The sequence below is a fragment of the Leuciscus leuciscus genome, assembly GCF_965113295.1.
Source record: "Leuciscus leuciscus genome assembly, chromosome: 7".
Taxonomy (NCBI): Eukaryota; Metazoa; Chordata; class Actinopteri; order Cypriniformes; family Leuciscidae; genus Leuciscus; species Leuciscus leuciscus.
The window spans coordinates 23477580-23499847 of NC_138731.1; the positions used below are offsets into that span (position 1 = coordinate 23477580).

The 22268-nt window shown below is 37.2% G+C and overlaps 1 protein-coding gene across 9 annotated transcripts in view; it reads left to right on the plus strand.

Moving 5' to 3' along the window:
- Positions 1 to 17530, plus strand: part of thsd7ba (thrombospondin, type I, domain containing 7Ba) — a 317109-nt gene extending 299579 nt beyond the window's left edge. For 4 of the 9 annotated variants that reach the window (XM_082175663.1, XM_082175662.1, XM_082175661.1 and 1 more), the window contains 7 exons: positions 3045 to 3219; positions 7337 to 7510; positions 8297 to 8392; positions 11000 to 11082; positions 12174 to 12366; positions 17040 to 17127; positions 17352 to 17530. In XM_082175663.1, coding sequence (XP_082031789.1) covers positions 3045 to 3219; positions 7337 to 7510; positions 8297 to 8392; positions 11000 to 11082; positions 12174 to 12366; positions 17040 to 17127; positions 17352 to 17436 — 894 coding nt within the window. In that variant the 3' untranslated portion in view covers positions 17437 to 17530. The other 5 variants (XM_082175665.1, XR_014207450.1, XR_014207451.1 and 2 more) reach the window with 5 other exon arrangements.
- Positions 17531 to 22268: the final 4738 nt, after the last annotated feature.

Here is a 22268-nt window from a genome sequence, read left to right on the forward strand (position 1 = left end):
ACCTAACCTGAGGGCATTCAATCCATGTTTCATACGATCAAGTGGTGTTGAGACCATCCGCTCGGCATGTCTGTCTGGTACTGGCATAACACTGGAGTTCTTTAATTGAATTTTGTAGAAATTGCATGCGCACATGGCGAGTTTGTTTGTGAGAGAGGAACTTTATGTCATTGAGACGTGAGGTAACTGCTGATTAAAATCATGCTGGGATCCACAGTCTTATCATTAGAGGAGAACAGTGGCAGAGTTCAGATTTTCATCGCCTCTTTTCTGCTTTTCTCTCCTCTCTCTTTTGTATCTGAGAAGGATTTTAATTGTACGTCTCGGGGTTTTGCGCACGTCCCTAGAGTCGTGCTTGCCCAGATCAAAAGCTGTCCTCCTCACAATATGAACAAAAGAAACCTTGCACACTTTTAACATGCATTTATGTGCTCTCTTTGGTGCTTGGTGTGATGGACACTTTCATATTCATAAACATTATTACATTTCTATGATATGTGTGAGATGTGTGACAACTCAGCTTTGCTTTTTATTTGTAGTTTGTATTAGTATTACAGTACATATGTTTCTAGAGACAAGCTAAGCCACATATCTGAACAAATGTGATTAGCATAGTTAACATTTGCGAAGCAAATTGTTTAAAGGGATAGTTCACTTTGAAATAAATTTTTGGTATGTTTTAGCTTACCTCAAGGGCATCCAAGATGTAGGTGTCTTTTTTTCCGCAGTAGTTTCAATTTTGATATTTTTAGGTCAAACCGTTCTTGTCTGTCAGTCATATAATGCAGGTCTATGGTCATTATCTCAAAGAGCATGCACAGAGTCCAAATTAAAACAATTCCCCGTCGTCCAAATGAAACAATTCCCCATCGTAAGTACACATTGATGGCCTAAGACACGAAACGAGCGGTTTGTGTGAGAAAACGAACAGTATTTATATCGTTTTTACCTCTTGAACACAGCCGCGTCCAAATGTTCTGATCTGACGTGTACGCAGACTGGTGCATAGATATATACACTAGATGTCGCCTTAAAGACATTCGTTCCAATGAACTGCCGTAGACAAGGCGACATCTAGTGTTTATATATCTATGCACCAGTCTGCGTTCACGTCAGATCAGAACATTTGGACGTGGCTGTGTTCAAGAGGTAAAAACGATATAAATACTGTTCGTTTTCTCACACAAACCGCTCGTTTCGTGTCTTAGGCCATCAATATGTACTTACGATGGGGAATTGTTTAATTTGGACGATGGGGAATTGTTTTAATTTGGACTCTGTGCATGCTCTTTGAGGCGGTGACCATCGACCTGCATTATATGACTGACAGACAAGAACGGTTTGACCTAAAAATATCAAAATTGAAACTACTGCGGAAAAAAAGACACCTACATCTTGGATGCCCTTGAGGTAAGCTAAAACATACCAAAAATGTATTTCAAAGTGAACTATCCCTTTAAATGAAAAACAATGTTTGAATGTAACACGTGCAATAACAACAGGAAGAAATTTGATCTTGAGGTTAAACATTCAACAAAAAAAAACTTAATGGAAAAGTGAAGGTAAAAGTGCAAGAAAGCTGCAAGAAATCTTATTTTTATCAGTATTGGTATATATATATAACCTTTATTTAAACAGGAAAAGTCCCATTGAGACACAGTCTCTTTTACAAGGGAGTCCTGTATAGCATATTCAATCATAGGTTACAAGACAATAAATTACAATATAAAATACAAAGCAAATTTACACAAAATGTACAAAATATTTGCATGTAAAGATGCAATAAGTTTAAAATATATAAACAAACAAAATAGTGGCTAGAAGTTAATATCCACCCATCAATAATTAAAGCAATTGCACATGTCCGTCCGCATATCAGATATTCTTTTTTTAAAAGCAGCTAAAGAAATTAGCGCACCAATCTTAAGTCTAGACTGGAGTTCATTCCAGGACGAAGGACCATAGTATGACAGACCCCTCTTTCCTGCTTCTGTCCTCATTCTTGGTACATTAAAAAGTAGTACATCACTAGATCTTAATCGATATGTACTTTGGGTACGAACAAATTTTAAACAAATATAAGACGGCAAGATACCTAAAATCGCTTTATAAATAAAAATGTACCAATGTCGCATCCTGCGCGATTTAAGTGACGGCCAATTTACCATATTATATAAGATGCAATGATGTGTCTGATAGCCAGCATTTGTAATGAACCTGAGAGCCGCATGATAAAGAGGGTCTAGTATTGACAGAGTAGATGGACAAGCAAATTGATAGACGATATCCCCATAATCTATTTGAGACAGGAATAGTCCTGCAACCAGTCTTTTTCTTATAGTCCTAAAAAAGCAAGATTTTAATCTATATAAGAATGCCAGAGTGAATTTTAGTTTCATAGCGAGAGCTTCAATGTGTTTTTTAAAGGTAAAACCTTTATCAAGCCAGATACCCAAATACTTGTAAGTATCAACAAGTTCAATAGCTTCATCTTGGAGTGTCTTAATAGCAAGAACTGGGACTTTAGTACCTACGGGGGCAAAAATCATTGTCTTCGTCTTTTTTGCATTTAAAAGTAGCTTCAAATCAAACAAGGCGGATTGTAATGAGGCAAAATCTGACTGCAAATTCGCACAGGCAGTCTCAGGTGTAGAGGCACTACAATACATAATTGTGTCATCGGCATACAAATGATACTGTGTATATTTACTTAAGCAAAATTGTGTAAGCACAAATTGTTATGTTAAGTGTCATGAAACACAAATATCAGAGTTGAAGGCACCTTGATGTATTTTAAAAATATAACCCTTTGACAACAAACTCTCAAAAATCGTATCATTAAAAACTACGAACAACTATCATGAACAAATCGAAAATGCTTTGATAGATTATTCTTCGAAAATTACAAATCGACATTATAACATTATATTCCCAATGACTCCCAATGTCAGTCATTCGCAGAGAGGTGTCACTGTAATAAGCTCCTCTGCTTCACTGCTCACCGCTCGTCCAGATTAATGAGTCAGCCGTGTGCTTCTGTGCAGGGAGCAGAATGTGGAGAGGGCACGAGGGAGAGGAACCTGACGTGTGTGGTGCACTGGTCAGACTGGCCGGACAGCCCATACCCTTCTAAAGTGGTGGAGGACGAGAAGTGTGGAGAACGCGTGAGAAAGGAAAGTGAGCAGGAACTGCAGCAGCCGTGTTTCGTCCCCTGTCCAGGTACAACACTATTCATATACACTATTCGGAGCAACAATTCTTGTACTTTTTGATTTGTTTACATTTTCACTTTTTCTTTTTACATTTACTCACTCAATTAGTTTAACATGATTTATTGTTTCATATCCAGTGTTGAGAAAAGTTACTTTTTAAACTAATGCATTACAATGTTGTTTTATGGATTGGTCTGGATTTGGTCTGGTTTATTCTTGTTTGGCGACAGAGCCCTGACTCTCCTTCTGTATCGTCTCTGTGTGAGCGTTTCGAGTTTGCTCAGGCAAATCAAGCACAAAAACATGACAACACTACATATTTATAGGTATAGGTATAGGTATACATATGTGCATTTCTACCCTGTATGTGGTTCTTAATCATTATTGTGTAATATTCTTGAAATTGGGCTCCATCTTGCCTCAAAAATATTTAGCTGAAGTCCGAGCTTTTGTGAGTGGTTTTGTGTGCGGAGCGTGGTGTTCGGATCCTGGCACTCAGGTTTATTTTGTTTTCGGTTTGGTGCTCCAGTTTTTCATCGGCCGTGTGCTTTTCTGTTGTCATGTTCTGTGTGGACACGTAGTCGGCGAGAGTTCTCATTGGCTGCCTGTTTTTGTCATGTTTGGTGTGAGCAAATGGATGTCATGTTTGTTTCTATGTGCCATGTGCTCTCCTGTTTATTGTATTAATCCTGTCCTTCTTGTTATCAGATTATTAGTTCATTTGCCTCATCTGTTCTTCCTCGTTACCTGCTTTGTTTGCTCCCTATTTTTTCTCCTTGTGTTTTCAGTCTTGTGCCGGTTCGTTGTCAAATTAAGGCCAAGTGTCCACCAAAGTGTTTTTAGCCAGCGATTTTAGTGGGCGCTTGAGAGTGCAATGGCAACACATCGTTCTTTCAGTTGAGACGCTTTACTTGCTATGATACGGAATATCTGCGGAAGTGTTACTAGTATCTCATTTCACAGATAGTTTTGTTTCTGTATTGTTTCTATATAAAAATATCGAAAAGTATTTGCTGAATGTGACATTTGGTCTGTGTTCTATATGTCCCGCCCTCCTCCACTGTGATTGGACGGCTGGGTAAAAAGTAACAATGATGAGCGCTGCGTTTTACCGGTAAAAAATTCAGAGTGCTTAGCGTTCAGCATGAAATAGACGCTCAGCGCCTCGTCATGCTGCTGCTGTTTTAAAAACCCATTGAACCCATTGTTTCTCCCATTGAAAATAATTGGAAAAACACGCTAGCCATGGGAAAAAACGCTTTGGTGGACACACAGCCTTACCTATCGTCTCTATCTCTGCAAACCCTTGTCCTGCCTTGTTTTGACGTTTCCAGCTCTGCCTTGCCTGCCCACAGTCCTGCTGCCAGTGTTTTTCCCTAGGGGGTACAGTAGAGGGCGCAGCTCAAACAAACCTTTCAGCTGTGCTGCCATTCTGGATTGCAGAAGAATAGAACAGGAGCAAAACAGCAATAAAAATAAAAAAATGAAACAAATGTGGTTTATCTAGAGTCATTTTTGCTTATTAATATGGTTAAATTGGATCATCAAAGGTCAGTAGCAAAGGCACACAAACAATGCCTCTGCGGCGTCTGCGCTTTAAAGTCCCCGTGAACCGGAAGTTGCAAACGTTTTTTCTCCAGTGTTGTGACGTATTTCCCAGTGAAACGGAATATTGAACAGAGGGCAGGGTTTTACTCTAGTGCTCCTCCTCTCCATCTCTGCTCATAGCAGACTAACGGTTTGAGGGGAGTGGTTAAGCGTTTTTCAACCCAAGCCGTCAAGCCTACATCATCAGAAAAAGACGCCATTCCAGACCGGAAGTAACTTTTAAGACTTTGATTAAAGATTACCACGGCAAACAATTTTTTTCTGTGTCTTAACTTGCACGGATTAATTGTTCACTACAAGACTAGTAATATGCGCTAACAAAGTAAATAGGGTCAATTTTGATTTCACGGGGACTTTAAGGTAGGGTCACACCAAACCGACGCAAAAGAACTATAGCGTTGATGAAAGCTGACCTATGTTGTGGCCTCGCATCGTCTGCTTCAGGGCAAGAAAGCTGCGCTTGAACACACCTAGAGAACTACATCTACCACGCACGTTCTGCGCCTGCGTTTGAAGGAGATATCTGCCTATTTCTGCAGATATATTTGTCTATATTTTTCATTGAAAAAGGGAAACCGACATTGCAGGCTGCAGATACACAAACCGTAAACAAAGCAGCGCTTGCTTACCGTTTTGAATATCAATAATGCTGATAACTTTCTTTATTCTACTCCGCTCGTTAATATTAAAATATTCGCCAAGGAACACTCAGGCAAGAAGACGTAAAATTAGAACAGCCTTCTGTCTGTTTTGTTATTATTCTCATGCACTGACTCGTTCACTGAACTGATCTGCCAATCAGAGTTCTCTCTCTCACTCACGGCCTGGCGCCGATTCAACATGCTGAATCGGCCCAAAAAAACACAGGCCATCCGACTAGAGTCAACGTTGTGGAACACACCGGAAAAACCAAGTCAGCCGACGCTCATAAAAACTTCCCGACTGCCGATTGTCAGCTTGGTGTGTCCCTGGCTTTACTCCTGATTTCTCTCAACGTTGAAACAGGAGAGATGTCAGTCAGTAAATTGGAAAACAAAGTAACTTGCATTACTTATTTGAAAAAGTAACTCAGATATTTTTTTTCAAATATAGAAGTAATGTATTACTCTACTCGTTACTAAGAGTAATATAAAAGTGATCTGATTACGTAACTCACGTTACTTGTAATGCGTTACCCCAACACTGTTCATAACCACTGGAATATTTTGTACTGCTACTCGCATTTCACTTACTCTCCCAGTGGAACTGTCCAAGGAATTAATATCTGTCATGTTCAGTGAGATTACTAGTTGACAAACTTTCATTTCATGTCTCTGTATTTACCTGCAAACTCACCTTCAGGCTGTTATTGACCTGTGTTAGCCCTACTTCTGTGTCTCTCTTCAAACTGCATATTTATTTTCGTAAATGTGCTGCTTGCTCACCGGAAAGGAGGAGAGGAAACCAAAGATGTTAGGCCAGTGTGAGAAAGGTAGAGACAAAGAAGCGAGCGATTTAGAGAGGGTGGCATATGGTGTGCGGTGTGCGTTGCTTTATTATATGTTTCGGCAGCTCCAGTGAGGGATGGAAATAGACTGGCTTCATGAAGATGATGGATAATGAGATGCCTGGGTGCACAGATTGTCTCTAATAGCCATCCTGGCTGCAGAATCAAATGGAAGTCATGGCTGAAGAGCTAGTGTTAGCTTATGCAGTGGCCGTCACTGTGAATCGCCCTCTACTCTGAAGGATTAGGAGGCTCAGTCATGTCTGATCTTCGGTTAAGGAAGTGCTAAATGTATCTGAAGAGTTGTCACGAATTAGGTTTCATGACAGGAAAATCTAAATTTGTAGAGAGAAAAAAACACACAAAATAATAATTAATTAATGAATCAATATATTATTATTATTATTATTATTATTATCATCAACACTTGCACTACAGACTGTTGTAATACAGACAAGTAGCAGAAAACTACAAGGTCAAATCAGCTTTTTAAGTTTGAGTCTGTATAGTATCTGTATTTGTAATTTTATTTTATTTTTTAAATACATAAGCCTTAAAGTTTTAAGTATAATAATTAAGCTAGATGATAATGCTAGCAGCATTTTTGTTTTAGTATTATTTATATACTATTGTGTTATTTATCATTTTAGTTTAAGTTTTTGTAATTTTGTTGTGCTTTATTTTTATTTTATTTCATTTTATATTTTATTTCAGATACATTTCAATTAACAAAAATAATTTTGTATTATTTTAGTTTTAGTTTATCACACTGGATAGCAGTATCCGACAAAGAGGCCTGTGGTACCAATTTTATATTTGGGTACTATACTGTAACTGTATCCCAAGACTGTTCTACTCAAACTTTTCACACTTGAAATCATACTTTTCACACTTAGTCAAAATAGTATGTAGCATTCCTTCTCTGCACTTGCTAATTTAACCAGTGAAGTTCCTTGATGAGTGTCAAGTTATCATGGAATTAATTTAACTAATAGAACCAGAGTTGTGAAATGTGATTTGCCTTCTACAGGAGACTGTCACCTTACAGAGTGGTCTCTGTGGAGTTCCTGTCAGCTGACCTGTCTGGAAGGACGTAGTTTCGAGACGGTGGGCCGACAGGCACGTTCACAGGCCGTGGTCATACAAGTGCTGGAGAATCAGGAGAGCTGTCCTCACCAGGTCTTTGAGACGCGTCCATGTAAAGGTACAAACAGTGAAATATAATATTATATAATACAATACAATATAATATAATGTTATATAGTCTGATGTTTTTGTATGGAAGCCCATTTCTACCAAACAAGTAAAAAAATAATAATAATAATTGAAATTGTGACATAAAAATCTAAATCATGATAACATAATTATGACATTTTACATAACAATATCAAAATTGAAAGGAAATTTCCAGAGAGGTAGATATGTAAATCAATATTGGTCAAACCAATAAAATATTGTAGTAGGTTATTTGCTAGTAATTATGCACCAATACTCAGATGATTGGGGTCAGTAAGATATTTTTTTAGTTTTTAGTTTTTTGAAAGAAAGGAATTAATGCTTTTATTCAGCAGTGATCCATTTCATTGATCAAATTTAACAGTAAATGCATTTAAAAATGTTAAAAAAAAATATATATACTTCTATTTTAAATCTTCTTTTTAACTTTCTGTTCATCAAAGTATCCTGGAAAAAAATATATGTGTATATATAGTAAAAACTTACTGACCCCAAACTTTTAAATGGTAGTGTATATGATAATTAATGTCATATTATAATCTTTCTGATCAGTAGTTATGTTCATTTTTAATCCGATTGACTGCCACTATTAAATATTTTTAAAAACACTTTTAGTCTTAGTGCAGTCATGCTTGCTCAGAATGTGTGTGTGTGTGAGTGTGCATCAGTATATAATGTCTGCGTTCGGCTATTATCACACCTGACTGCCCAGTGCAAGTCTATTGAGTGTCTCTCTCACTCTGTGGGGCTGCAGGAGGGAAATGTCATAGTTACGAGTGGAGGACCAGTGCCTGGAATGACAACGAAAGATCAGTGTGGTGCCAGCGGTCTGATGGGGTCAATGTGACAGGTAGCCCACCTCTTACATTGAGACTGAGAGAATGACAAATATTCTGCACTGACTTCACTTACAGAAAGATAATCAAAAGACCCGTCGACTCCACATGACAGAAAATCTGTTGGCAATGAAAATCCTGTCATCATTTACCTGCCCTCATGTCGTGCCAAACCTGTATGCTGTTATTTTTTACAGTGGAACAAAAAGGAGACTTTTTGAATCTTGATCTTCATACTTGTAAAGTTCATAGTGACCAGAGACTGTCAAACTCCAAAAAGGAGGAGAAAATAACCATAAAGGTACTTGTGCACTGCATTCCATGTCTTCTGAAGGCTTGTGATAGTTTAATGTGATTAACAGACCCAAGTTTGAATTGACGCAGGTTGTACATTAGCTACTACTCAAAATTGTGCGGTCAGTTTTCTTTTTTAAAGAATCAGCAAAGATTCCTTACATTTATCAAAAGTGACAGTAAAGACATTTATAATGTTATAAAAGATTTATATTTGAAGTAAATGCTTTTGAACTTTATCAAAGAATCCTGATTTTTTTTATTATTTTTTTTACAAAAATATTAATCAGCACAACTGCTTTCAACATTGATTATAAGAAATGTTTCTTGAGCACCAAATCATCACAATATGATGATTTCTAAATGATCATGTGACACTGAAGACTGGATTAATGATGCTGAAAATTCAGCTTTGTCATCACAGGGATAAATTATATTTTAAAATGTATAAAAATAGAAATCAGTTATTTTAAATTGTACATTTATTTCACAATATTACTGTTTTTGCTGTATTTTTGATCAAATAAATGCAGCCTTGGTGACCAGAAGAGAACAAAGTTATCACATGGCTTCGAAGACTTGGAATTAAGTGCACAAGTCGTACAGTCACAGACCACTTTTATTGTGCTCTTACAGTCCTCTTTGGAGATTTACAGCCACTTGAAGTCTTGTTGAATGGAAAAGATAAGATACATTTTCCTCATGTTCCAGTGAGAAAATAACAGCATGTGGGTTTGGAGTAAATTTTGAGAACAGAATTTTCTCTTTTTAGGTTGATTTATCCCTTTAACCCTAAACACAGAACCATAGGCTGAACATTTGTGATGGTAGTAGAGTAATAGAAGTAGAAGTCTATTGTCATTCCAAAACATGTGGTACATGAAAGGAACGAAATTTCATACTCAGGTCCCAGCAAAAACAATAGATACCAAAATTAATAATAGTAATAATAATTGAATAAAATAATCAGCAATATAAAAGCATTGTGAATAAATACAAAGTTCTGGCATGAATCTCTAGATGGTGCAGGCTAATAGGTCCCTTAACTCACCTGTAACTCAAAGTTCATAATATATATAGGGTGCAGCTGATTGGTTCCTGCCGTATCAGTAGCCAATGAGCTCGCTGCTCAACCTTCACATACTTGGGTAGCATTTGCCTTAGCAGTGCAGCACACTTTCAGAAACCCTCCACCTTCCCCAGCTCCACCTGTATAGATCTGCTACTGGTAATTCATGTACGCTATATTGTACAGCAGCAGCATGTCTTACTTGCCCATTACCGTGCCAATTACTCCGAGAGTTGTCATGACAGAACTATACTAATCCATCAGACAAACAATAAATAGTAAATAAATAAATTAGGAATACCCTCCACTTACACACCAAATGCTAAAATAAGCCTAAAATGAAGACTAAAATCAATGAATCACTGTAACCATGTGCGAATTACATTTATTGTTAGTACAGTCATCACACAATGGAGTACAGTTTAATGCAGCACTATAATGAAGAGTTCATCAGTCTCACCGCTTCTATTTCTTAGCCTGGTGGTTCTGGGCCTAATGCTGCGCAACCTCCTTCCTGAAGGGAGAGTGGCAAACAGACCATTTTCTGGGTGAGCAAGGTCCCTCATAATACAAGTTGCACACCTTCTGCATCTGCTGATGTAAATATCGTTTACAGTTGGCAAACTGTGCTTGAAAACCCACTCTAGTGCGCTCCTGTCAGCAACATCCCCACCACACAGTGATACAGGAGGTGAAGACTCTCTCCCCCATTCATCTGTAGAAGGATGTGAGGACTGCAATGCCGAGGCCAGCATGCTTTGAATGTGCAGACGTTGTCTAGGACAGTTTCATAGCACATCCAACATTTTCCCTATTCTCTCCCTCCATTTCAACAGACGTTATCAATAAACTAATGCTCGTCTGAAAGTGAACAGCAGAAATGTTATAAAACATTGTTTGATTGTGGTGAAATGAACACGCTCCAGATGGCAAGCTTTCACTTGAGTGTTTAGAGAAAGAACGAAGGCTTTCGGGCTGCGTGAAGTGCTGTAAATAACAGAGAAAAGTGATCTTATCTGAGTATCTCGGGCAAATATAAGCAGTGAGAGGTAATCTCTTCTGCTTGAGAAAAGCCCGAACCCAGGGTATTAGTCTCTGATGTTTTGACATGTAATTTTCTATTCCAAAATTACAATTTTCACTGATTGACCAGAAGCTGTGATGGGTCCTTTAAGCCATTAATCAGGTGTGACAGCACTTTTATCGGGCTATCAATAGGGAAATGGCAATAATTACCTCTGTTGTTTCCTGCTGGAAGGGGGCTGCTTTCCACAGATCCGGCCAACCACTGTGCGGCACTGTCACCCTCCCTGCACCAAACCCTTCTCCCACTGCAAGCAGGTAAACACTGTCCTTCTTGTGTGCAAAGATATCATCCTGTATTTGAGACCATTTGTGCTTTGATTGTGCTGCCAGCAATGATATGCATGTGGTTCGAGGCATTATTATCATCCATACCTACCCCGAACCCTAAACCTACCCTTAAAACAATGCAAATATAGTGTTGGTAGCACAATCTTATTCATCAGAACACTGTATCTATTTGCATGTTAAACCAACATGTAAATAACAAGACAAAACAAGAAAAGAAAAAAAAATCCATCTTATGACCTGTAGTTATTGTTATTAGTTTACTCATGAAGGAAGGCATTTCAGGCATGTGTAAAATATGTACAATTGCTTCAAATAGAGGACAAAAATATCAAACTCACAAAACGGTACATTGACTGCCACTTGCAGTGCACTGAATGCAACTACATGCAATGCATTCCATGCAGCCACATTTTGATTTCTGCACGAGTACTGATAAAAATATAGATTTTGCCTTAAAGGAATATTCCAGGTTCAATAGAAGTTTAATCGAAAGCATTTGTGGCATATTGTTCATTACCACAAACAATTATTTCAATTCATCCCTTGAGTTACGGCGAGGTACTTACAATGGAAGTGAAAATGTGGTGCTTATATTTTTATGAAAAAAAACATTTACTTACATTTTTCTTTTAAACTTTTGTGTTTAGACAAATGTTTTGCAGTCGTTTTAGGCATTATGTTGTCATGTTTGAATTTGTCAAATTGGTTATAATACACAGAATTTAATACACATAGATTAGTAAGTGATTTTTGATGTTGTTTAGTCAACACAGATGTTCTTAAGTCTTATGTCTGTACTATTGCAACACTAAGTACTTTAATGTTTACAGATTGGCCCCATTCACTTCTGTTGTAAGTTCCTCATTGTAACCAGATTTTCTTTTGTATGAAAAGGAGGGATGAATTGAAATGTGAAATTTTTGTGCTAATCAACATTATGCCACAGTAGTTTGATCTCAAGTTGCATTGAGCCTGGTATATTCCTTTAAACACAGCGTTGTCTTTATGCAGTGTGTACAGTGTGTACAGTGTCTCACAGCGATACATGTCTGTTTCAGAGCGGTGTGTGTGGCTGCGAGAAGGGCTACACTGAAGTGATGACTACACACGGATTCCTGGATTACTGCACCAAGACCCCCGGCTCCGACAACAAGAAGGCAGATGTGAAGACCAGCTCGGGAAGATTAAAACCAGGCACCACTCAGATGCAAGACTTCTTCGGCGAATGGTCCCTGCAGCCGCTCGGCCCAGGTATTTGAAATGCAGATGAACAGCAGACTGATGTGGGCCAGTGGAGTGTGGCTTTGAGTTATAGTAGAATATCTGGATGCCTTCATGAGACCCCAGATACAGGCTGATGTAGAACTCCATTTAATGCCTCAGTGTTTATGCCCCATTGGTGCTATGAGAAAAGCATTGGACTGAGTCTCATAACAGCGTGATTTGTATTGCCCATAACTTGACAGACAGAGTTGCTTTATTGCTGGCTAGAGGCCATTTCTGATTAGAACTGAATTTAGCGGCCTGTGGTAGGGGAGCGCGGGGCACAACCTAACGCGGGGCTAGTTGTAACACTCTTGTTTTAAATACTTCCGCACATGCTTGGATGACGAAACTTTGTGTATTTACTAGTTGCCATATCAACACTATATAGGAAAAAAAATTCCGCCAAAATTTGTATTTTTTTTGGAAGATATCCATAGACATTTATTAAACCATAGCAAAAGTACATTTCTTACTTACTGTAAGTTAATTTTTCATCTCTATTTTTTGTGTTTATTTAAAATAAGACAAATCTGATATTATTTGAATCTCCAAGATGTTATTTAACAGTTGAGATAGTTCTTTAATGCTTCGCTAACTAGCAGAAGACACTAGCAGGGTTTAAACCCCAGTTGTGCAGGCGGGGGCATGTTGTAACACTGCATTACAATGTGCCCCTATTAGAAATATGCTATTATATTCAATACTTTTATTAATTTTATTGAGAAAACGTGAGAAAAAGGTGAATAAAGACTGAGAGTCAATGTTCAGAAATGACTAATTATTTATTTGTTTTGAACTATGTTGTATCGCTGTGTTTTCATGTGTTCGTAGTCAAAACTCAAAAATGAGTTTATATTTAATGATTAAAAATTGCCATTATTTTATATGAAAATGTTTTTTAATTGTATTTTATTTAGAAAATATTTTAGTTTGTTTAGTATATTTTTTTTATTAGATCAGATAACATTTTAAGCTGTCATATGTTATGTTACAATGTGCCCCACACATGTTACAATGTACCCCACCTATGGGGCATGTTGTCACATTTCACTTCCATTCTTTCGGGGTATATCAAGAAAAAAGTATATACTGTATTAATAAAACAAAAACATATAATTGTACTAGACATGTGGGAAATTAATGTGGGAAAAAATAAATACTCTGAACCATAAGTAGATTTACACAAACTGAGAAAGTCAAAAAGCGTTACTTTGTGCCCCGCTCTCCTCTACAACAACTGTGTGCCGCCAGGTTAGCAGTAGGTGTGTGTTCCAGTCAGATGGAGGACCGAAATTCTGAGAATTGCTATAACTGTTATCTGCAAAACAAACTTATGTTATTAAATATAAAATGTATTAGATGAAAAAATCAATAAACCAGGACTCGACGACCACGCTACATGTCGGAGCACTGCCCATGAAGCTGTCGGTTCTGACAAATATATTTTCTTAAATATATTTTGCTTTACATCAACTACTGACTTAGACCTATGTTGTAATGTTTGTTAATAACTTCTTAAAACAGGGGCATTCAAACTTAGCAGTAACATGAGGGACCTGCCAAATATCGTTTGATCTACAACTAATTTGGTGCAAAAATAAGTTGGTGAGATTTTTTAATGGTTTTATAAGTCTCTTCTGCTCACTATAGGCTGCATTTATTTGATCAAAAATACAGTAAAAACTGTAATGATGTGAAATATTATTACGATTTAAAATAAATGCTTTCTATTTTGATAGATCTTAAAAAATGTAATTTTGTTTCACATGATACTTCAGAAATAATTCTAATATGCTGATTTTCTGCTTAAGAAACATTTCTTATTATCAGTGCTAAAAAACCTTAAAATCTGATAACTGCTTACTATTTTTGTGGAAACCAATCAGGCATAACATTATGACCACCTTCCTTCGTTGTTGTGCTCCTCAAACCATTCCGAAACCATTTTTTCAGGATTCTTTGATGAATAGAAAGAAAGAACAAGCATTTATTTGAAATAGAAATAGACAGATCAGGCGTAACATTATGACCACTGACCGGTGAAGTGAATAACACTGATTATCTCTTCATCACAGCACCTGTTAGTGGGTGGGATATATTAGGCAACAAGTGAACATTTTGTCCTCCAAGTTGATGTGTTAGAAGCAGGAAAAATTTGTGATTTTGAAAAGAGCCAAATTGTTATGGCTAGACGACTGGGTCAGAGCATCTCCAAAACGACAGCTCTTGTCGGTTGTTCCCGGTCTGCAGTGGTCAGTATCTATCAAAAGTGGTCCAAGGAAGGAACAGTGGTGAACCGGTGACAGGGTCATGTGCAGCCAAGGCTCATTGATGCACGTGGGGAGCGAAGGCTGGTCCGTGTGGTACGATCCAACAGACGAGCTACACTCTAAACAAAAATGGTGCTAAATAGCACTAAAAGTGGTTCATTGGCTTGTAATCATAGGGGAACCACTTTAAGTGCCATATGGCACCTACCTTTGTAAAATGGTGCTATGTAGAACCATAAGAGGTGCCATATAGCACATTAACCACCCCAAAGAACCGCTAAAGAACCGCTGAAGAACCAAACTGGGCTTAACAGGTTCTTTAAATGGTAGTGGTGCTATATAGCACCTTAACCACCGCAAAGAACCCCTGAAGAACCGCTGAAGAACCATTTTTTTTTAGTGTGTACTGTAGCTCAAATTGCTCAAGAAGTTAATGCCGGTTCTGATAGGAAGGTGTCCGAATACACAGTGCATCGCAGTTTGTTGCGTATGGGGCTGCATAGCCGCAGACCAGTCAGGGTACCCATGCTGACCCCTGTCCTCCGCCGAAAGTGCCGACAGTGGGCATGTGAGCATCAGAACTGGCCCACGGAGCAATGGAAGAAGGTGGCCTAGTCTGATGAATCACATTTTCTTTTACATCACATGGATGGCCGGGTGCCTGTGCATCGCTTATGGGGAACACATGGCACCAGGATGCACAATGGGAAGAAGGCAAGCCAGCGGAGGCAGTGTGATGCTTTGGGCAATGTTCTGCTGGGAAACCTTGGGTCCTGCCATCCATGTGGATGTTACTTTGACACGTACCACCTGGCTAAGCATTGTTGCAGACCATGTACACCCTTTCTTGGAAACAGTATTCCCTGGTGGCTGTGTCCCTTTCAGCAGGATAATGCTCCCTGCCACAATGCAAAAATGGTTTCGGAATGGTTTGAGGAGCACAACAACGAAGGAAGGTGGTCATAATGTTATGCCTGATTGGTGTATGTTGTAACATTAATAATGTATTTACTGTCCATTTTTTTTTTTTATTGGTTTTATGCGTCCTTGCTGAATAAATGTATTAATTTCTTTAAAAAAAGAAGATTTAAAAAAAAAATTTTTTATTAATGTTTCATTGTCAATCAATCATGGTCTCAACCGTTTTAATCACAAATCACTGGTCAGGAAATTAGTAAGAATTGCACGAATACTGTAGATAAAGTAACTTTGCACAGTTACGACCTTCCTTAACTTGCAGACAGCTTTTTACAGGAAGAAGAGTCAGTGTTGTTCCACTCAATGTTAATGTCAAACAGTTCATGAGCAGTTGAAAAATGTCTCCCAGTTCATTTGAGTTTAATGTGAGACCAAGTATTCACTATAGGGTTCAAATCTGGACTCTGACCAGGCCAAAAAACATGACTTTGCATTTTGGGCAAGAGCATTGTCTTGTTGAAAAATAACATCTGATCATTCCTCTAACAACTTTTCATTTGTGGGAAATATGCCATTCTGCAATATTTTCCTGTACTCCAAAGCATTAAATGACTTTTCACTGTGAAGTAGCTCATCAATCCCAGCAGCTAAAAAGTCTCCCCACACAATGACATCTTCCTCCATATACTTCACTGTGGTAGAGATGCATTTATTATTATATTTATCACCAGATATTAGAAGACACCGCTCTGGTGCATCACCACACACTTGGCAATTGCTTCTTAAGTAGTACATTTGCTTAAATTTTTATAATATCCTGACCAATAATTTGTGGTTAAAACAATTAAAAGCTTACTGTTTAGCCAATATCGTGCTAGGCCCATTTTTTTGCTCATGAGTGTACTGTGAACATCAGTAATGGCTTTGTAATGTAAGAACCATTCCCGAGTAACATGGTCCTTTATACATTTTATAGGCCAGACTTAAAATGCAACACTCAGTTTTATACAATATGTAACCGAAGGTTCTTGCTCCATCTCTCTATTCACCAGTGGGATTCTTTGCCTGAATTAAAGTTATTATAAAGTGTTACCAAACTTAGCAAGATGATCTTTTCCTAAGAGTAGTTTTTGCATCATCCATTGTGCGTCTCAAAGGATTCAGGCCTGTTGCTGTAGGAGAAGCTCTCAGTGCAGCTCATCAGACTGATATCTTTTGTTTTTCATCTGAAAGATGTGTTCTGAGACCTTGTCATATCAGTTATACAAGCATCTTAATATCTCTGACACACACCCCATCCTTTCCTCTGAACTGCGAATGGAAGATGGTGAAACTGTTTCATCAGGTACATTTCCACCAGTATGAATGTGCCATCTGTTACTGCTGCAATAGGCCACTGTGTGGAAGAAATAAAAATGATATTCCTATATATTTCAGTAGTGATCACAATCCTGTTTTCTGATCACACAGATGGAAGGATAAAGCTGTGGGTCTATGGGTTAACAGCTGGAGGATTCATTCTCATATTATTCATAATTGCTCTGGCCTTTCTGCTTTGGTATGTATGCTATCAATTTAACAAACGCATCACTTAATGGACAATACCTGTTTGAAAACAGTCTGTGATTCTAGTTGATGACAGACATTACACACTTATTAGTCTCACTTATAGTAACGTGTTGCTGCCATCTAGTGGTACCGTGTAGAAATACAATAGAGATCAGCAGTAGTGTATACATGAAATTTCATTGATCTTTCTTTTTCTCCTCCTCTTTCTAACAGCAGCAAACCATCCAAACAGAGTAAAAGTGCATCTCCACCATCGAAGCCCTTGACTCTGGCCTATGATGTGGATGTGGACATGTGATCAAGCTCTCGGTGACCGTACATTCAAAGCACAAGCTGGACTGCGTGCAACATTTTCAAATGTTCATCTTTCCAAGGCACCCTTTGGATTTCCCCCCAAAAAAAAAGAAAAAAAAGGAAGAGAGACAAGGAGTAACAGACATAAAATGTGCAGCATACACAAAACATTTTATGTGAGACTGCAAGGACAAAGGTTTCGGATCAGTGGTCGTCGTGAAAATTGTGACATTTAAAGAGAGGACGAGACACAGCTGACATTCCACGGACCAGATGGAGGACTTTGACATTTTATTGCTGTGATTTTTCTTACATCATAAAAAAAAAAAGAAGAAAAAAAAAAACACAAGTTCAAGTTGTGCCGAATCTATTGTATCAGTCGCATTAAAAGCCTAGTTCACCCAAAAATGAAAATTGTCATCATTTTATCAATGCTCAAGCTCATGTTGTACCAAAGCTGTATGACCGGATCATTAAGTCGGTGAAATGAAATGACCAGTCCAAACTGTGAATTGAATCAATCTGAATCAATCAATTAATTGAAAAGATTACTCAAAAGAACTATGTTCATGAAAGTCAATGCGAATGTCAAGCCTCGCAGTGAATAATGACTTAATAATTGAGCAAAAAGTTATATTATGACTGAGAAGACTTGGAGTATAGTGCACAAGTTGTACTTGTAGTATTCCCTAATAATTATACTTTCAATATGCTTTTACATCAGTACGTCCTTTTTGAAGCTTGAAAGCTCCAGTCCACATTCATTCTAATTGCATTGGCAATAACAACTTGTACATTATTAAAATTTCTCCTTTTATGTTCCACAGATGAAATAAAGTCATACAGGTTTGGAACAACTAAATAATGGCAGAATTTTCATTTTTGCGTGAACTATCCCTTTAAGGCGATGTGACTTTTTAACAGAGAGCAAGAAAAGACTGATGTGTTATGCACTATATTAGTGCTTAGACATTCTTTAGTTTCTTCTTGATTTATGTTCAAACAGATTTTCTAGTGTTTTTTCATTGTGATGCAAGGACTTTCCTGTAAACTGTTGTGTTCGTGTAGAATGTCTCTGAACGTGTGTATGATCCGCACGGTAAACTAAAACACAGCTCATTTAGTCACCCCGAGAGGTTGAGGTGATGATCTGCCGTGTGCTTCTTCAGCACGGTTCAGTTTGTCCTTTAACCTCCGTCTAGCAGTTGTAAAATTGATGAGGTCTGCTCCAACACCAGCGGATAATGAACTGTGTTCCTGTGGCGCGCAGAAAGGCTTTTGAAAGCGGCTTCCTGCAATATCCTGCGTTTAGGGGAACTCATTTAGCACAGATACAGTGGACCAATACGTTTATGTAGAGTCTGCATGAGCATTACACCGGGAGAGGTGCTTCAACGCTATGAATGTTCATCATTTTTAATAAAGTACAGGTGCTGGTTCTGTATTTTAATAATATCCCTGCTAGTTCTTTTTGCTTTATTGACTGACTTCTTGCTTACATAATTGTCTTGACTTTCTGTTTCAAGACCTACAGTGTCAAGGTTCGCTTCGCTCCTTGTACTGCCACATGAAAAACTGTTCTTAAATCTCAGTGGTCCTTGTTATAACATAACTTGTGGAACCTCCGCTTCATGTGGTCTTTCTCCACCGAAAGAATGTATTCTGTATGTGTTACATACAGTGTAAACACAATTATATCATTAATAAGTTATGACAGCATATGTTTTTACATTGCTTAACTACATTGCTTTAATTTTCAGTTATACAAGATTCAACTCATTTTATAGTTTACAGTTTAATGTCATTTAAGTTGAAATGGCTTAAACATCCAAGTTGATTGTACTTATAAAATTTAAGGCAGCAACTTTTCTTTTTTTTTCTTACGTTGTTAGAAACAACTGGGTTTTTTAGCCATTTTTTTTTTTTTTTTTTTGTCCCCTCTGTGTTTCTGCTGCCGTACAGTACATGTGATATGTAAGTGCTGGCTGGTTAGTCTACAGAACCGAACGATTCCAGTTCCTGTCTGTTTGAGATCCATCCGGACGATCTGCTGCTCAAAAGGCTTTTGGCGTGTTTCTAAATTAGTCCACTTATGTGAGAAGCTAAAATTGTGTATAGCTTATAACAGTTTTATTTATTTATACAAACTCAAAAAAAAAAAAAAAAAGGCAATATATAAATATTTATTTATTTTGAAGCCCAATTGTGCGTGTGCATGCTGGATTGATTTTGTCATACACTGGATTATTCCAAAAGTGGCCTTGCATTTTTATGGAAACTTGCTCCTTTAGTGACAAAGTCAACAGTGTGTTTTGTTTGTTTGATTTACTTTTTATTTGTTGCCCCTTAGAACTGACTTGTTTACATGGCTTCTTCTTCTTCTTCTTCTAAAATGTTCAGTATGCTCTCAGCACTACTGTATATACAGTTGCCTGTAAAACACTGACCTTTAGTTTACATACAGTAGTACTTTCTGTTTTAATTGTGTGTACTTGAAGAGTTGACCGAAAATGCTAATAAATTGTGATAATCTGTGGGAAAAGTTGTCGCTCATATGTTAATCTGCATCAAAGGTGGATGGTGGTTTCAGCTGCTTTGACAGAAATGAGGTAAACGTTGTGCCTTTGTCCCATAGACTCCCATTGTAAGTTCATACCAGACACCTTTTGGTCTTTTAAATCATACCTAATATATTAACTAAGCGCACATATAATAAGACGGTCCTAAAACAATTGTAATGCTCTTTTACTGATGGTGAGCTAATTTGTAATACCCATCGTAAACCAACAGATGGAGCTAGATTGAAATTAAGATGAAAAACAGAAACAGATGGAACAAAAAATAAAATAAAAATAGAACAGTCATGTTATTTTGCAGATAACAGAAGACAATAAAGTAAAAGTATTTGAAACAAATGCAATTGTGCTGAATGTTCAGCTGTCTGCCCATCGTCACACAGACCTGAATGTCTTCACCGTGCAGCCCATCAGATACTTCTACTCCAGGATGCTGAATCGTTTAAATCTTTTGTTTAATCATTTTTTATTAGTAAAGCCTGTCATTTCTGTTCAAGGATGAGATGAATTTAAACAGACTTGTCAGTGCCACCTAGGGGACACGTCTGGGTGGTGTGATTCTGTCAGGCTTAATTTTTCCATTAAGCCCTAATAATTCTGCAGAAGATTTCCCTTGAATCTTTGTGGGTTCTCTCATTTTAATCATGAATTTCCATTCACCAGTAGCCAAATCTGTTTAACAAAGTTTGACATGATCAAACTGACTGAGAAGTGAAGTGGGAAAATTGCTTTATCTGTATCTTGTAATAAAGAAAATGGTTAGAGGCAGATTAAAGATAGATCACTGAATTTTTGCCTTGTTCTCCTTCAGTTTATATTTGGATCAAAATGACGTGGCCCAGCCCAGATTAGTGCATAACTGTCCATCAGTGTTGATTTCAACTTTAAATTGATCTGATAACTATCAAAAGTACCATAAAAACCCCTATTATTTACACAAAATATGATAAACTGTGAGACAGATTCTGGTACCATTGACTTCCATAGTAGGAAAAAAAAAATACTATGGAAGTCAATGATCCCAGAAACTGTTGTGTTACTGACATTCTTCTAAATATCTTCCTTTCTGTTCAGCAGAAGAAAGAAATTCATACAGGTTTGAAACAACATGAGGGTGAGTATATGATGACAGAATTTTCATTTTTAAGTGTATGAATATCAAGCTCCAGTGGCATTCAAGCTATTATATAAAAATATTTAGTAACATTTTAGTTGAGGGTCCAATTCTCACTATTATAGTTGCTTATTAGCATGCATATAAAGCACATATGTATGCCTTATGACCATATTCTACATCCCTTAACCCTACCAATTAACATCTACCTTATTATTGAGCAGTAATTAGGAGTTTATTGAGGTAAAAGTCGTAGTAGTTAATAGTGAGAACTGGACGCTAATCTGTGTGACTAAATATTATATTGTGTATCTGTAGCATGAATTTTCATTAAGTCTATTTTCTAAATCTTTTGGTGCTCAATTGACTTTAATGTCAGTTTTTGTCTGTTTCCAGACAAGTTCATTAACATGGATAAACTGAATGGATGCATTAATATGCATTTATATGCACGCATATAAACAAATGGATTAATGTATTTGTATTTTATAGGCCATATTTGTCTTTATTGTTTTAATTATTTTGTCTCACAGCCTTACTTGTTCTCAATTACTTAATAATGGTCTGCTTATCATTATGTGGCCTAGTTTAATAACATGGATTGAACACAAGTTGAGTGTTTTGTGTCTTTACCATAAAGTGTGCTGCAATTTCACTTGTGAAATTACACCGATGAGCACTGGAGGGCAGCAATGAGCCGGGCAAGTGGCATGTTGATGACTTGGTGATACAATGTTATACAATATATATGAAAAAAGTTAAAAAAAAAAAAAAAATTTTTAAATAACCTTGATTTTTTATTTATTTGTAAATGTGTTGATTAATAAAACGAATATTTGGTGGTGAACAGCCTAATACTATAATTTTAAGTAGAGGAAAGCCATGAGTTTTCATTTAAATTGCTCCCTACATAAGGGGAAATGGAACAGAGATTTAAAAAAAAAAAAAATATATATATATATATATATATATATATATATATATATATATATATATATATATATATATATATATATATATATAAATGATTATATCTCAGGACGTGTTTTATAAATTTAAATATTAAGAGCTTCTGTTGTAGCTTGTTAGCCCTGCGGCTTTAAGTGAGTGGGCGGGGCCTCGTTCTAATGGGCGTGGCTGAGTGTG